The sequence below is a fragment of the Sinocyclocheilus rhinocerous genome, unplaced genomic scaffold (genome assembly GCF_001515625.1).
Source record: "Sinocyclocheilus rhinocerous isolate Xijiao unplaced genomic scaffold, SAMN03320098_v1.1 scaffold160, whole genome shotgun sequence".
In the NCBI taxonomy this organism is placed as follows: domain Eukaryota; kingdom Metazoa; phylum Chordata; class Actinopteri; order Cypriniformes; family Cyprinidae; genus Sinocyclocheilus; species Sinocyclocheilus rhinocerous.
The window spans coordinates 452549-470478 of NW_015624563.1; the positions used below are offsets into that span (position 1 = coordinate 452549).

Genomic DNA, 17930 nt, shown 5'->3' on the forward strand with positions numbered 1-17930 from the left:
GTGGACCTCCTTCCCTGATCTCTTAACACCTCACAGACATTCTCAAACTGCTGAGGTGTTGTGACTGCGGTCTGGACAATTGAAGATGGAGGCTGAGGCCTGAGGGGGTTGTTTGGAGGACTAGGAGATGGTTGGTGCCGGGAGATGGCAGGTGAAACCGATAGTTCCTCTGAGCATGAAGAACCTGACTCAGGCTCAGGTTGAGGCATCCCTACTCCTCCATGGAGGTCAATACCACCACAAATGCCATCTGAAGTATTGACAAGGCCCTTTCTTCCTCTGCTGTGAGAAGGGGAGAGTCATTGGTCCAACCAATTGGTTTTTTTAATTGCCATCCTCTGCAGTGCCCTCTTCCTTTTTGCCAGGCTTGCAAAATCCAGCCACTTCTTGTGGACCTCCTTCCCTGATCTCTTAACACCCTGGTTGCATTTAATTTTGTAGCAAAGACCTCCCCTATGTTTTGTTTTTCCTTATTTGTATGGCGTCCTTTAAAACTGCTGAAAATTACATCTTTGTTTCGCTCCACCTCCTCCAGAAGAACATCTTGTTGAAAGGTATTTTTTTTCTAATCCACATCAGGTGACCAATATTAGGTTCGAGGATACGATTCTATAAGGTAATATTTCAGCACCTGACAAGCGGACAGCGACTCTTAAGTAGCACGTAGAACGTGTGTTCTTGTTAAGTGCATTTTTGGGAAACGCACGTGGAATTGCAGCGAGCGATCGTAACCTCACACGTAGAGAACGCTCTTAAGAGCTAAGAACCATCGTTATTGTGAAACCTGGCCCAGATCAGCAGAAACAAATGCATCATATCAGCACACATATATCAACATCATAAATGGGCTTTTGATAATTAGATGTGATAATATTTTATATTAAATTTGGAGGTATAGCTGTGAACGACACTTGTCCAGTTTTTCTGTGTGAAAGTTTTCTTTTAGGTTCCAAATTTAAAACATTCAAGTGTGTCATACAGTATTTCTTTGGGCTGCAGTATGTGCCCCTGCAGTTTATATCTATATTTCCCAAGGCATTTTAACAAGCATATATGCATTCACCCCGCCTTATCACACAACAGTTGTTTTCTTCCAGCAAAAAATGGAGCAAGAAGACTTATTTTAGAAAATGTTCTTTTCATTTAAAATTGTAATTTTTTAATTAAAACATATTATTGCAGATGTGGCATTAGATTAATATCATGCACAGACATTATTAAAGACATTATCGTTTAACTTAAATTAATCACATTGATAGGTTCATGTGTTACTTTTTAAATAGAAAACAAAATAGGAATGATTTAATATAGGGCAGATTAAACATACTGCCAATCTAGATAATTACAGTAATATAAGGTTTATCTATATTTTAAATGAATATTAATGAATATGATCTGGTTAGCTGAAATGATTTTGAAATAAAATCAATATTCAGAAGTTGACTTAGGTAGTGTAGAACCTTGTGTGTCTTGTTCCTGCGTGCCCTAACAATATATTAACTATTTTTTGATTGTACAATAATTAGGGCTGAGCCCCCCTAATATTGAAATCCTAGAATCACCCCTCGCCTTTTCAATATCACTCAGCAGCTGCACCTCTTGAGTCTGTGTAATCTGCATGCAATATATGATGCAAATTGTTGAGATTAATTGAAGTTCTTTTGAAATCCCATAGGATGATGCTGTTAATCTTACTTATTTTGAACTCACAAAAAAAGTGAATTATGATATTGAATTAGAAAAATAGAATACTGTAGGCTCCATGTCATATTTTCTTACTTCAGACAATCATATCACCCATTAGAAAATTATGATTGAAATGATAATTATGACAACTGGTTGCATTTGAAAGATTTTTTATTCTGAATTTAAAAGTAATTAATTTTTTAAGGTTACATCAATCAGTTTCATTAGTGCAAACCATAATGAATTGTACACCATTAAACATTCTTTTTTTTTTTTTTTTTTTGCATGAAAAGATGATTAAGCAGTAGTATTGCAAGATATTATATTGGTATTATATTTATTGCCCATTATTTCAGTTGTCAGATCCATAGTAACACACTGTGGGATGTCTCGTGTCGTGATGATTCATGTTCTTGTTCTAGTTGGAGGGATTGTTCTTGGCACAACTTCCTCAGAAGATTCATTAGACTCGTCAGAATTCTCGACCGACTGTGAATCCTCGATGTTCAATCTTCCGCGTGAATCATTTTCATCCGAACCCTCCGAGTCTGATGAATCAGACCTTCTGTGCAGACGAGACTGAGGATTTAAACGGTTAATAATTACGTTAATAATAGTACGCTCTTGACAAAAGTTATTAAAGTATAATAGTAACATTTATTTAAAAAAAGTAAATCACACTAAAATTAAAATGTAAAAGAAAACATTACTGAAAACTTACTGGTTTTGAAAAGACTGATGCAACAAACATCATCAGCAGCATTGCATGTAAAGTCTTCATCCTGCAAATCAAAAGCTTCAAAAGAACATAATGTGAAACTATTATTCTCTGGTAAAGTCAAATAGTGGTTTTGCACAGATTAAAAATTTTACTTATAAGTTTTGCTTACTTGCATTCATTTATTATTTAGTTACCAATAATTAAGATTAAAAAGCCATAAATGTAGCATAAGTTTAAGAGATGAATGGCTCACCTTGAGCAGATGTTCTTGTCCAGTTAGTGTAATGTCACAGTCTGTATTTACTCTGGCATCTGTGGTACTGTGCCTTAAATACTGGATGGATGAGAGTAAACCAGGGCTTGGTCCAGTGAATTCCCATGATGATGACATCACAAGTAAACATTCATGCAACTTCCGGGTCTCTACCAAACCTTGCAAAACATCTTGCAAAATCTGCAGAGTCACTGCATCGCTGCATTGTTTAGACAAACCCCACTGTCTGTTACTTGTTTAGTTTGGTGACAGTGAAAGGCTCAGAACTTAAGCATAATCTATGTATACTTATGTACAGGATTTACTGTACTGTACATGTTAGATCCACACATGTGAAATTATGGCCTGTGACTGTATTTTTATATTTTGGACATGCTTCAGTGCTCTAAACACAGCTTGAGGGAACTCAATGGACCACTGGTTTTTATACTGTATAATACAAATGCATACTTGTCCGATTATTTAAACATATAATTTTAATACATTCCTTATGTTTGACATTTATATAAACTGATGTTATACATGATTATAACAAATGCAGCATAAAACCTAAAACATATAAAACACAGCATAAAATATGTGTGCCAAGTTCTTAGAAATGTACAAACCAAGAGTGGTTTAATGTGGTTTCTAACCGTATGGCTTTTATACAGTTCAAGAAAAATGGACCCACTTCATATTCTGTGTACTTGCATTTAAATGAATAATTTAATACATAGACGTATTGTGTACATGCATGTTTTTACATTGTCCTTATATTTTAAAATACCATCCTGTAATTAAATCTGTTTTTAATATCTGTAATTACATCTATCAATCAACCCTACTTCTACCCATTAAACCTAACCTGACCACCAAACCTGCATCTAGCCTACCCGTATCCCACCTCAATAGCAGCAAAAGTGTTTTACAATTCAATATGAACACAATAGGTGCATTGCACATAACAATTCATTATTTTATGATTAAGTACATTGTATTTAAAGACACTCAATATAAAGTGGGACCAAAAAATATTAAATTACTCTAAAATGTTGTCACGGCTTGGATGCAATTAAGATGAGAGATTGAATCATATGCAGTAGCAATATAGTTTTATTTGCACAAACTTAGTACTGGAAACAGAACAGAACAACTGGGTTACACGCAATGACAACTGACCATGAACAAAAGAAAACACAGGGCTTCAATACACTGAAACAAACAAATGAAACACAGGTGCAGAGACTAATCAAATCAATGAGTAGCTAAGATAACAAACTAGTGTCAGGAAAGAGGAGCAAAGGAAAAACTAAAACAGAACATACACATGACACATCTGGTGTAACCATCAAGAAAAAAAATACCTTAAATACATGTGTGAGGTTAATATTTAAAATAAAAATCAAAGTTAACAATTTCTTTTTACAAATCTTATGGATTTTTAAATTAAGAAATACCATTGTATTTTCAGAAGTTGTACCACATGACATTTTACAACCTGAACCTCTAATAACCTTGACACAAAGCCACAAGGGATTTACCGAAATTAAAGACCTTTGTAACTGGTTTTTGCAGTGAAACCAGCCTAAACCACTGGCCTACATGATCACCATCATGTACTTAAATGGAAACAATTGTGAACATTGTTTCATTGTTGTAAGATCATTCTGACTGCTCAAACATGATGGATAAGCAGATTTTACTGTGATATTTTTTGTTTTTAGTATCGCATAACAGCTCATATGCCCAGAACAAACAAGTTTAGCTGCTCAGACAGATACTTCACCAACCCAAAAGACGTCAGTGTTGTCTGAGGATGTGAAACAGTCAGAATTGTATTTCTCCAAACATGTGATAATCTGTCATCGTCCTATAAACCAAACCCCTACATGAAAGGCAGAAGTTATAAATACATAACAGCGAACTATAAACTTCTTTGATGACGTTAGAAACAAAACTCATGCTTAAACAGAAGTATAAACTGCTAAAATGTTAACAAAGATGCATATTTTAGCACTCTAATAATAATACATTTTACATGCAATATCATTGGGCAAATAAAATGGTGCATTTTCTAAATACAGTGTCTAAGTACATTCAAGAAATTAGCCTGTAATTGTATAATTGTAATCAGGGTGTGATTTCCCTACCTCTGTTTTTCATATTCCCCCCTTCTGGTCATTAATTTGTTATCTTACAGGGGATACGTTTAATCCCTCCTTCTGGTCAGATGGGACACGTTTTCCAATTCTGATGTTTATAAATGGCAGGTCAACAGTTTTAATAGCTATTGCCGTCCTCAATATAAAGTGAGATTACATATAATCAGCGTAACAAAGTCTTGCTTCCACCACTCTGTCTTGAGACCAAAAGAAATGCTTATTTTATCTTGAATTACATATTTTATTTTCAGTGTTGCAAGAAGCCTATGACTTATCCTGAACTAAGATGGAATAAAGATAATACAAATATGGCGGGATAGATGGCTTTCCTTAATTATCTTTAAGATTTATATGAATTGTGAACAGGAATAAACACAACACCTGCTAATACATCTCTCTCTCTCATTCCGTTCTCTAATAAGTTAACTTACTTAATAACACTAACTGCACTGCTACAGTAAAATATTCTTGATTGTTCAGTATGTTACAGATTGTATGTTTTCATTTAACAAGACATTTATACAAAGCTTTTATCCTGGAGGAACTGGTGTGTTGCTCAAGGGCAGTGCTCCTTACAGGGCTCAAAACCACACTGTTTTTATTTAATTTATATTATTTTATTATGCTAACTATGGTAGATTAATGGCAAATTCCAAATTGCTTTTTCGCACCTGTCAAGGGCACTTCAGGGATGTTCCAAACAAAAATGAACAACTGAATCCCTTCACAAAGGGCCTTTCCAGCAGGGAACATGCGACAGTCACTTCAAGGAAGAGATTTCTGATTGTGAGCACATGATCTTGGGTTACGAGTTCTTGCAATGGAACTTTTTGAAGCAAATTTGGGGTTGATTTTGACTTCACATACAAATGAAGTAATATAATTCAATTTGTCCTTATTTTAATGTACAAATACAAAATATTTTTCGTCAGCAATAGAAATATGATTAGTAGGAAGTAGGAAGTTTCTGATAGCACATGAAGGCAGCATTACTTGAGACAGTAATGCTCTCTACTCCTTTCAAAGAACTCACTTCAAGGACTCTACCTTTCAAAGGGAGTAGGGCATAGGGATGCTCACTTCCATTTGGAATTCACCATAGACTGTATAAAAACATGGACGTAGTGTCCGTGACCTCACCCATAGGTTTCAGAAGAGCGTTTTTGAAGCCTAAAGTAGGCGGAGCCAGCCGTCGCCACCTTGGCAGCGCGTCACCGCACGTCACTCCCGGATAATCAAAAATGGGCAAAGAGGCGGGAGCTGGTTGCTGAAACCACGCCCACCTAGCTCGACGGCGGTGACAGCAGCGGCAATCCACCTGCCACTTAAGTGGCCACGCCCTTAATTATGCAGAACTTTAAGGCTTAATATAATTTAAACGGATGAGTTATAAAAAAATTCACCCCCCTCACAGTTGTCATGAAGGGCAAAATTAGCTATATAGACCAAAATCATTTTTTGAACTAGGCTGTAAACATGTTTTTTTCTGCTGTAAAGTTGGGCATTTTAACATGGGGAGTCTATGGGATTGACTCCCTTTTGGAGCCAGCCTCTAGCGGCCAGTTGATGAATTACGGTTTAAGTCACTTCCGTGTTGGCTTCACGAGAGAGAGCGGGAGGTTGCCGCTTGGAATTCACCCTAATTCTGTAGCCTAGTTGTTGCGCTAGCGTTAGCATCTGTGTTCTTTAAAGGGTTAGTTCACCCCAAAATTAAAATTCTGTCATTAATTACTCACCCTCATGTCGTTTCAAACCCGTAAGACCTTCGTTCATCTTCGGAACACAAATTAAGATATTTTTGATGAAATGTGAGAGCTCTCAGACCCTCCCATAGACAGCAACTGTAATGTTCCCAGGTCCAGAAACGTAGTAAGGACATCGGTAAAACAGTCCATGTGACATCAGTGGCTCAACTTCAGTTTTGCAAAGCTACGAGAATACTTTTTGAGCGCAAAGTAGCATAAAAATAACATAATTTATTTAACAATTCTTCTCCCCCGAGTTACGCCATTTTGGAGAGTATCCAAGAGCGTAATCGACGTAATCAGCGTTGTTTACGTTCGGAGGAGAAAGCACGCGCATGAACGTAATCTGCGTAATCTGCGTCGTTTATGCTTCGGGGAAAGAGTGCGTATGTGTTGTGATACTCTCCAAAATGGCGGAAGACGTAACTCAGGGGAGAAGATTTGTTAAATAAATTATGTTATTAATATTGGACTAATATTGAATTATGTGAATGTTCACCAACTGTGCATAGAAAGCAGCTGCATCAACTCTCTGATTACCAGCACTGAGCTTTCTGACATCATGTCAAACCATCAAGACTGTCACAAGTCAAGAAGAATCACTTCAAGAGAACAAAACAGAACTTCTCGCAACAATTCAGCCCAGATTCCCCTTCTAAACTGAGTTAACAAAAGTCATTGTATTTTATCTTGATTCATGTGAGAACAATGGAATCTTTCACTACCCGTGTCACTGAGACAAAACACACATAAACAACATGTTTAACGGGAAACTCATTTACACAGTCAGTCTTGTCTGACACAGCTGCTCTCACAGTCTCAGTCTTGTCTTTAAGAAACAGTTCACCCAAAAATAATAATAATAAAATCTGTCTATTTTACTCATTATACTGCAAACATGTTTGACTTTCAGCTTCCATGCAACTTAAAATTATTATTTTTTTCTTCAGAAATTGCACTGGTCACTCTTTTCTAGGGACTGATGAATTCAATCGAAAGGTACCAGTAAGAAAGTACCAAAATGCAGCCTATAATAAAAGTGGACGGTCACACATTATTTTAAGGAACAATACCAAGTGGTCTAATAGACTTTTGCACTATATTCCAAGTCTTCTGAAGCCATTTGACAGAGTGTGAGGAGCAGAAAGTAATGCTGAACATTCAAAAACTGAACATCAGCTGAACAAACAGTTACTGAAACACTTTAAAGAAAAGTGAAATGCTGCTGTCATCTAACAACTCGCCAGGTGCATTTCCTTACTGGTGCAAACTTAGGCTTCTTGATAGTTGATATACTACACTATAACTTTTACTAACTTTAAAGTGAAGATCAAAATGCACAAGGTACCATTTCATGATGTTATTTTTATACAGCGTGACCAAAAAGTGTTTTTCACCTAACTGTGAATGTCATTGTGTTATGTAACCACCAAGTGCCATTTATTTTGAAGACGGCTGTTTTAAAGAAAAATATTTCACCATAACTAGTTTGTTAGGTTTTAAGTCATGAAACAATAGCAATACTGTTGAAAATGAAGACAAGAGGGTATTGTCAGACGTCAGTGGAAAACTACACCTGTGGTTGCCACCCGAGAACTTGATGACTTTATACATCCACTAAAATAAAATCACTTAGAGACTAGCAGGTTAAACGTAGCTGCTTGGTTGAGAAAAGTCAACATCTATAGCAGCATCTGAGCTTAGGTAGTTTCATATTTTGTTACCTAATGTAAAATCTTCAGTTACCAAAAAGTCATTTGTCTCAAATAGCAACTGGCAAGACATGCAAACTTTATAGATGTAAGTGGATTAAAGACTGAAAATAATTAACTTGATTTCTTCACCGTTAGCACTGTTGTGAAGTCATGAGGTAACTTTACCACAATGCTGTTGTGCATTACCAGCTCAGATCAGCAGAAACAAATGCATCAAAGACATATCAGCACACATATATCAACATCATAAATGGGCTTTTAATTACTAGATTTTGTGAATATTTTATATTAAATTTGAAGGTATAGCTGAGAACATAACTTGTCCAGTTTGTCTGTGTGAAAGCTATGTTCCAGGTCCTAAATTGAACAACATTCAAGAGCTTAGTATTTCTTTGGATTGCAGTATCTGTCCTGCAGCAGCTCATATCTAGATTTCTTAAGGCATTTTAACAAGCACTTATCAATAACCACAAAGAGCGCAAACAGCCACACATTCACAGAACTGGCATATACTTATTGACTCAAGACCTGACAATCGTGAACAGAAAGAGAGCAGCTTAAATGCACAAGCAAACAAGGACACTAACAACACACACACCTGAACAGAATGAAGAAATCAAAACAATAACCATGACAACAGGGGAAAAGCTGCAAACTGAAAGTCCAAACTAACATAAACCGTGACAGTTAGTCCTGGGGCAAGTTCAAGCTCAAACCGGTGCACAACGTTTTGCTACGGTTTCCGGTTTGAACGACATGTTTCCTGGAAACGGTGTGCAACAGGGTTTGAGATGCGTTTTCTCTTGTTTGGTGGGTGTGTCAAACATGCAGGAGTGGTTTTCTGTCATCACCATTTTTTATTATGATAAGATCTAAAAGAACTCATAATATTAACATTATTAAGAGCAACATGTTAGTTACTCAATGTGATCCACAATGATAATGCAGGTACCACATTAGAAAGCAAACTGAGCTTGACGACATTTGTCATATTTCATTGGGTGTACCAGGTATATTTGGGTTTACTAAAAGTCTTAGGTTTATTCCACAGTTTTTTTTTTTATTATGTCTTTATTGAGAAGTCCTAATGAGCTGATGTTGCAATCTGAATAGTTGTGTGATTATTTCACAAAATATCAGAATCAGAATCAGAATCAGAAAGAGCTGTATTGCCAAGTATGTTTGCACATACAAGGTATTTGTTATAGTGTCACAAGCTTCCAGTACACGGAGACAACAACAACACACAGATAATACAAATAAGATGTGAATAAAATACACATGCATAAATATAAACCACAAAAAAAAGAATAAATTGTATGTACAGGTGTGCTATAGATGGAATAGGAATAGAATAAATAAAATAAACAGGAAAAACTAACAAAAACAGTACAAACACTGGAGAGCCAAACACTGAGGCTGCCGTCTGCGGCGCCATCGCATTTTTCTTCATTAGGTCACATGTATGACAGTCTGATTGGATAATGAATTTTATGTTTTTCTGTGAAAAGACTTTAAATGTGCATGTTGCATTATTACACAAGAGCTGACTATTTATTGCTTAAAGGTAAGTTCACAATAGGGTCAGCAGTTCACTGGTCCCCCATTGGCTCGGATGGAAACTGGCCAGAAATACCTTCTTTACTGTTTAGTCATTCTTGAGACATGCGACAAAACAGGTCCAGCAAGGGTAACTGCTATTAGGTTTAAAAATAAAAATATTTTCAATTTTAAATGTCACGAGGGATTAATAATAGAATGTATTTAGCACAATTATCACCTTCAATTTAATTTTCTCATTATTATACCTAATCTGTGTTTCTTAATGTCCTCTCACTACATCTAAAACAGTGTGTCCACAGAGAAGGGTTCAATCATTCATATGCAATAAAATCAATTTAAAAAAAATTTTTAATGATGAAAAAGAGCTTGGTTGGTCACATGTGAAAGTGTAATCTGTCTGCTAACACCAGAATTTGTTTAGAAATGTTAAAAACATTTTGATTGCTGTTAAAGATGAAGTTGAAATTATATTACACAGTCCAAGGTAAAAAAGCACATTTTGTTAAAAAAGAGAAAAGTTGGGAGGTTGTATCAAAGCATAGCTCAGTAGCTTAGTACATATAAGATACATAAATGTAGTTTCATTTGTCTGAGTACAAGGTTTTATTTTTTCAATTTTGCACCCTGTTTTGTCCCACTTCTCAAGAATGACTGTGTTCCAAGATTTGATATTGCTAAGTTGAATATTTTAGGCTGATTGCTTTCTCACACATTGAAAATATATTTGGTGTCAAATAACTGTGCCTGTGATCATTTGTTTTGTGTGTATGCAACTTTGAATCAGCGGCTGAATAACCAGTATACAATGTGCTAGATGGCGTTAGAGGTGAAAACTCTCAGAGAGAGAGAGATGCTGACCTCTACTGGTTCAAATCTGTCATTGAACTAGGAAATGTTTTTCTTTCTTACACTAATTCTGCACTGTAACATGGACTTGCTATGTATTCACAAAAAGCACCATACCAAAATATTTCTACCATTTCTACACTTTTTCAGTGTAAAAACATAAATTACAAAAATATATCTTCTTCATAGGTATATAAATCACATAGAATATATAAATTACTTAAATAATCCTTCAAAAGTGACAGAAGGAAATATATCAATACAATTCTTAAATCTAGCACTAACACATGCTGATCACTGCAGTGCATTTTTTTTAATAAAAATGTTTTCTGAACTATTTTTTCAGAACTATTGTGTGAACATAAAATATATTTGACTAGCAAAAGTATAATTGTTTCTACATTTGTGAAATTAGACGCAGAAGAGTGTAAAATTGATACACCTTGTGGTGTGTATATATATATATATATATATATATATATGTGTGTGTGTGTGTGTGTGTGTGTGTATATGTTCTTGTAAGTATCCACCTTTTTCTTCAATGCGGAAGTAAGTCTATGGGTGAGACTTCCTGATCATTAACCGCTATAGGTAAATAACGAGGAGAATAACAACGTGCAGTAAACGGTAAAACTGTTTGCACTACAAACCAGTGTGTTCATAAATAAGATAATACATTAAAATAATATGATAAGACACACCAATTCTCAATATCAAGCAGCAAAACGAACTGTTTTGTACAGCTAAAAATAGCTGGATGCAGATGAGACCGGAAGCCAGACCCATAGAATTTACAAATGGCCGCGCCCATTTTTATGACAAGAAAAATTTGGATAGACTGAAAGGTGTATCTTCTTCAAGTGAATTAAACATGTTACATAAGAGCTTTGGAATGCAAAGCTGCTGTAGTTACAGGACAGCAGTGTTTTCCATAATTACTGAGGAAAGTCTTGACAAATACACCTGCAGTTTTAAAGAGACATAAACAAGGCAGTGATGATATCTAGGCTTGACAAGACGTGGCCTATTTACAAATTTCTCATTCTGAGACATCTTTGCAATGTAAATTTGCTTTTACTTTAAACTTTTGGAAATTATGATAGCAACTAATTTTTACTCGTATGATTCTAAAGAATATTATCTGAGCAATGTCTGTTTTGTTTGTACAACATTCAAGGCCTAATGAATTGATGTTGAAATTTAATTAGTCCTGCAATTACTTCATTGTGGTCACATGTGTGGTATAATCTGATTGGACAGATTTTTGATGTACTACCCATAAGGCATTTAAATGTACCCACTGCAACATTAAAGTAGAGCTGAATGTTTTCACTTGATGGTAAGTTTACCACACTTTTTCAATTATTCTTCTACAACAGTTAGGCATTCAGGACTTTGTAACTTACAGCATGCAACATCTGTAAAGGACCATTAATTATTATGACTGGCATTCAGATAAGAACTGCATATTATCTACACTTTTAACACTCAATGACTGGTTTATCAGGCATGCATGATATATTGTACAGATAGCTTCAATTTGAGCAGCAAAGGGCACATACAGTATACTTAAATATAGGTTATGGAATGGTTTGTTGCATAATCTTTGGTTAAGCAAAGAAACGTCCTCTTATGAAGAAACATTTTTAATATTTTGGTTGGTTTTTGAAGGTTATGTCCACCTCTATATAGGTGGATTTCTAAAGATCTAGAGAATGAAAAACTTTTTGTGGAACTTTCCAAAGGAATCAGACTATTAAAAACCCTTTTTGGTTTAAGTTTGTAACTTTACTTTTGCTAAGTGTTTTGCAGAATTTGAGAATAAAATAACACTTTAAACTCTTAATGTAAAATAATACTTTAAAAAAGAAAAAAAATTGCCTATATAGACTTTAATTTTCCACTTCTTACAGAACCTTGATGGAATCCAAAGTATTTTTCAAATTTATTCTATTTTCCTCTGAAATTAATGTTAATTATAGTTATATTATTAAGTTTATGATGTGGCCTACTGATCACAGATGATGTTGAGAGATGTGCTTCATCTTAATGTTAGCCCATTTGATCTGAACATGGTGTTTGACACAATTTATTAATAATTTCTAATTGACAGAAAGAGGCAATGCATCAGAATAACTGGGGTAGAACTGTTTTCTGTCAAAACTAAAATTTCCGGTAGCTGTACAATATCAAGTGTCTTGAGCTTCACTGATCATTTATGGTGTTCCTCAGGGTTCGGCATTGGGGCCACTACTGTTTTTACAAATATAAATTTCTCCGGCTAAATACAAATAAAATAGATACTGTTTAAATTGTTAACATGATCAACATATATTCAGATATATTTTTAGACAGCCGTAGGTCATATGGTTAATATGCCTGTTTTGACAAATGTAACACCATATCAGACAGCTTTAGCTCTGAGTTAGGAAATCGTCTTTGAGGTAAAGAACATATGACCAATTTCTTTCTTTATTTTATGCTTTGTGAAGCACTTTGCAAAGTTATTATTATTATTTATAATGTGCTTTATGATAATAGCAAGTGCTCTGTGCATTTTAGGGTAGAATTTAAAGATGAAGACAGTCATTGTATTTTTATCGATCCTTGGTCTTTGTCTCAGTGCTCCAGTAAGTTCTAGTAAAAATCAATATGGTAAAATAGATTAAACATTATTAAAAATAAAATAATTCTAAACAATGTTCTCTTTCTTCGTTCAGGTGGAGCAAGTCACAGTGCCAGTAATTAGTGAGGTGAGATTAGTGATCTAGGGTCAGACAGACTCCATCACCAGAAATATGTTTTTCCCTGTTCCTAGACCTAATAACTTCTTCCCAAACCCTTACTTTAACTACCAATACCCATACTACTCGCACTACTACCCGTACTACCCACAGTACCCAAACTATCCTGCCTCACTGCCTCCTGTTATTATCAGCCTGCCTCAGAGAAATCCCTGAAATGGATGAAAAATCTTCATTACTTCAACAGCTTCAGCGGCAGATGCCACTGATGAAAGCTTTACATTATGTATATTTCAGACAGACACTTTTGTCCAATTATTTTGCCCATATACTTGTCTGATTGCTTTACAGGTAAAAGATACATACAATAATATATAACATTGCACTGTAGAGAAATTACTGTTACCATCTTTAGTATATTCATGGGACAAACAAATAAATAAGTGTGCCAACTAATAATTAATTAATTACTTCTTAATTAAATGGGCTAACAAAAAAACAATAATAAATAAATAAAATAAAAAATAAATAAATAAAATAAAGTAAGATAAAATGGACTAACATGACAGTAAAATGACCTCCCCAATTAAAATATTATTTAAAAACATACATTACCTTGAAATGTAACTTTCAATATCATTCTGAAGATGCACTGACTTTCCTACGCTGTGCTGGGAGTTTTTAAAGGGGTGGTTGATTATGATTTCACTTTTTGATCTTTAGTTAGTGTGTAATGTTGCTGTTAGAGCATAAACAACGTCTGCAAAGTTACGACGCTCAGAGTTCAATGCAAAGGGAGATATTTTCTTTTAAAGAAATCGTGTGTTAGAGCATAAACAACGTCTGCAAAGTTACGACGCTCAGAGTTCAATGCAAAGGGAGATATTTTCTTTTAAAGAAATCGCTGTTTAAGGACTACAAAAAATGGCTGGTAGGGACTACAATGAGCTTCTTCCTTGGTTTGTGACATCACTAACCCCGATGTTTACATAAACCCCACCCCCGGGAACACGCAACTACCCGTAATGTGAAGGGGGCGTGAAGTTTCCGGACAACGTGCACTAGGCGGTTAGCGAATCACAAACACACTGAGTCCGCTAACCAATCAGAGCCCGTTGCGTATTTCTGAGGGAGGGGCTTCATAGAACCAATAACTCAACAGACCGTTTGGACGAGAGTGGAAAGAGCGGTGTAGAATAAAGGTAAAAAATGTGAAAATAATGTTTTTTTTTTTTTTTTTAACTAAGCATGAGCACATGTTACACTGCACCCCATAAACACAATCAAGCTTTCGAAAAAAGCTGATCAACCACCCCTTTAAGTATGGTGAGCGGGTACAAAATTCCAGAGGATTGCTTTAAGGTAACAACAAATGCACGTGTACAGCTGTCAATGGAAGGTAATTGTTGCGACTTTATTATCTCACAGTTCTGACTTTTTTCTCGCAATGTCCCAATTCGGAATTTTCTTCTCAGAATTGCGAGTTTATATATAATCCAACTATCCACTGTAATTATGAGAGTGGCATATTTTACGACAGTGAATTACCTAACTGCAGGGGCTCCAAAGTCGCAAAATACACAAAACTACATACAGTTGATAGTACATACCATAGAAACCTGTTAAATTTTGGATGCCTGTGATTGTGAATGTTTAAAAGTTTAAAAAGTGAAACAGGTAAAAATATTTGAATATTATTTTTAAATAATGATATTATGAGGCATCATAAAGGCTAAAATAAACTCAGGGTTATGAGGTGTTGAAGTGGAGTAAATGCTGGGGCTTTGCTAGCACAGTTTGACGCTCGATCATGACAGCAATTAGCTCTCAGCTGTGTGTTAATGACAGGCCCACTCATTATCAGCCTATTACAGGAGCACACTGAAAAACACTCAGCATGACACTACCTTCACAAACACCGTGCAGCTGAGCATGAGCGCAACCTGTCTGCTCATCTCTGTTGTGTTTTACACCAATAGATAATCACATAATAAAAGTGGTGAAATGGAAGGGAAATTAGGTTTAAATGAGATCCAGCTTATAATGTTAAAAATGCTAGAGCATTGATCTGAAAGTGGGACGTTTTCAATTTCACCTCTATTAATCTGCTTGAATCACTTTTTATGCATTTTATATATATAAGGAGCAGTCAAGAACAAACAGTGCTTAGGTCTGTCAGATTTCAAATATGGCCTCTTTTCTTTAGATTGAGATTTTAGTTATGTGAATGTTATGTTTAATATGTGAATTTGAATTCAGTAGACAGTGATGGTTTGTCCTCCATTAAAATGAGGTCAGATTTCTGATGATCAAGGTCACAGCTAATATAATATAATAACTCTTCCTCCAGTGAAAAAGTCCATCTCCTGTTGTCCTCTCACATCAAAATCCACCAACATATTTGTTTTGGACTGTTTTCACTTGTAAATGGTGCTTGATCTGGGAGTATTTCTCTCCTGATTCAGTTAAAAACATGTTAATGATGGATTTGTTTCTTAAAAACGCACTTTTTTTTTCACGAGCCATTGATTGATGGACTGGAGTGATGTGGATTATTGTGATGTTTTTATCAGCTGTTTGGACTCTCATTCTGACGGCACCCATTCACTGCAGAGCGTCCATTGCTGAGCAAGTGATGCAATGCTACATTTCTCCAAATCTGATGAAGAAACAAACTCATCTGCATCTTGGATGGCCTGAGGGCGAGCAAATTTTCAGCAGATTTTCAAATTTGGGAGACAAAATAAAAAACAAATGGTCTTTGAGAGCAGGTGCACCATGTTCAGAAAATAATAATTGTCAGCCTCAGAACAGAAAGTCAAACTACATTTTATATGAGCCGTTTTATTCTCCATTCATCTATATGAGTTTTTTTTTTTCATATTTGAAACTAAAATTTGGGACACAGTCTAAATATAGTTTGTCTAAAACATCTTCATGGACAGTGGCATGAAATATTAATCACACAGGAAGTTCTTTGATTTTGAAAGAACATCCTGTCCAATAAAGTACTCATGAAATAAGAAAAAAAATCTACTATATGATATAATATATTAGTGATTTTTTATTTAATCATTTTACAAACACATCAACAGTTTTACAATCAGTTGCTGCTGCTTTAGACCAGTGATTTAGACAATGTTCATGTGGTTTATACCATTTTTGAAAGTAGAGCATTTGCAAAAACAGGAAACAGTGGTTGCTGTTAAACAGGTAACAAAAAGAGAGGAAACTAAATGAGTGCTTTTAAACATTCACAAATACATTTCTGGATGTGGTAAACTGCTGTAGCACAACTAACTGAACCCGATCTCAAACAAGCCAGAACACCAGATGTTTTGTTAATGAGCCTCCATTTGCTTGATGGCTTATTTTTAAGGCTCTAATAACAGTCTTGACTGTTTAAATGCTTAATTGCACGCTGCTTGTGGATCCCTGCCATTACAATGACAAGGGGGAAAATCTGTTATTGTTGAGGCTACAGAAATGTTAAACGGTCTTTGCGTTAAAACAGGGACTGTCTTTGGATGAACAGTGGGAGGCCACAGCTGTAATTATGGTACATGATAAGGTCACTCTTTGAGACCAATAATGATCGCAAGTGGCCTGTTTGAGATGCGAGGATTTGATTTAGAAAAATTACAGCTAATGTTAGTAATGTGGTTTATTTACACTCAAAAATATGATCATGAGACGAACAGAGCAAGCAATGTGAATAAGTCAAAAAATTTACTTGAGACAATACATTACACAAAACAGACAAACAAACAAAAAAAGAAAGAAATTTCAAGGACATCACTTAAAAACTTCCTTCAAACAGGACCAAAATGCCCCGTAACCTGCCTTCATAGTAATACTCACAGGAAGTCGAAGTCTTGCCTACATTCTAAAACTTCTTGATGATTCTGGTCAGTGCATCATCTTATTTTGGGGCCAAAATACAGAATCTAATGTTACCATATTCATTGCTTAAGAAAGACGTGAAGGTTGCTCCTCAGAAACGAATGTTTCTTCATGAATGCTTCCCCATTTAGCCATCAAACATTGGGTTAAGAAAATTCCCCACAGAGCTGTGTTCACTATCATCCAAAAGGCGTCCATAAGAAGAGTGTCTGCAACACACAAACAAATCATAAGGCCACTGACAATTCAGTTAGGAATAAACTCTTTCTCTGTTGTAGCGTACAGTTTGATTTAAAATTATAGGGTCAAACTCATTATAATATTTACCCCAAAATTAAAGAAAAAAATATAAAATTATATTTTGTGTAAAGAAAATATTGTCTATTTTAAAATAATTTTTCTGACATTATTTTTTTATAAGATTTAAGAACAATCCCTCCTAATCTACTGTACAGCCAAAAATTGTCCTCCTCATCTATCTATCTATCTATCTATCTATCTCTATCTATCTATCTATCTATCTCTATCTATCTATGTATCTATCTCTATCTATCTATCTATCTATCTCTATCTATCTATCTATCTATCT

At 35.2% G+C, this 17930-nt stretch overlaps 1 protein-coding gene and 1 long non-coding RNA gene across 3 annotated transcripts in view; both read right to left on the reverse strand.

Annotated features, from left to right (window-relative positions):
• Positions 1-1950: 1950 nt before the first annotated feature.
• On the reverse strand, positions 1951-2736 carry LOC107743039 (uncharacterized). The gene is made up of 3 exons (XR_001640360.1): positions 2661-2736; positions 2408-2482; positions 1951-2265 (listed from the first exon to the last, which is right to left on the reverse strand). It is a non-coding gene; the product is annotated as an uncharacterized LOC107743039 (long non-coding RNA).
• A 13749-nt stretch (positions 2737-16485) lies between these two features.
• parm1 (prostate androgen-regulated mucin-like protein 1) overlaps positions 16486-17930 on the reverse strand; it is a 4954-nt gene continuing 3509 nt past the window's right edge. For both annotated transcript variants that reach the window (XM_016556115.1, XM_016556122.1), the window contains exon 4: positions 16486-17550. In XM_016556115.1, the coding sequence (XP_016411601.1) occupies positions 17469-17550 (82 nt within the window). In that variant the 3' untranslated portion in view covers positions 16486-17468. The remainder of the gene's footprint in view (positions 17551-17930) is intronic.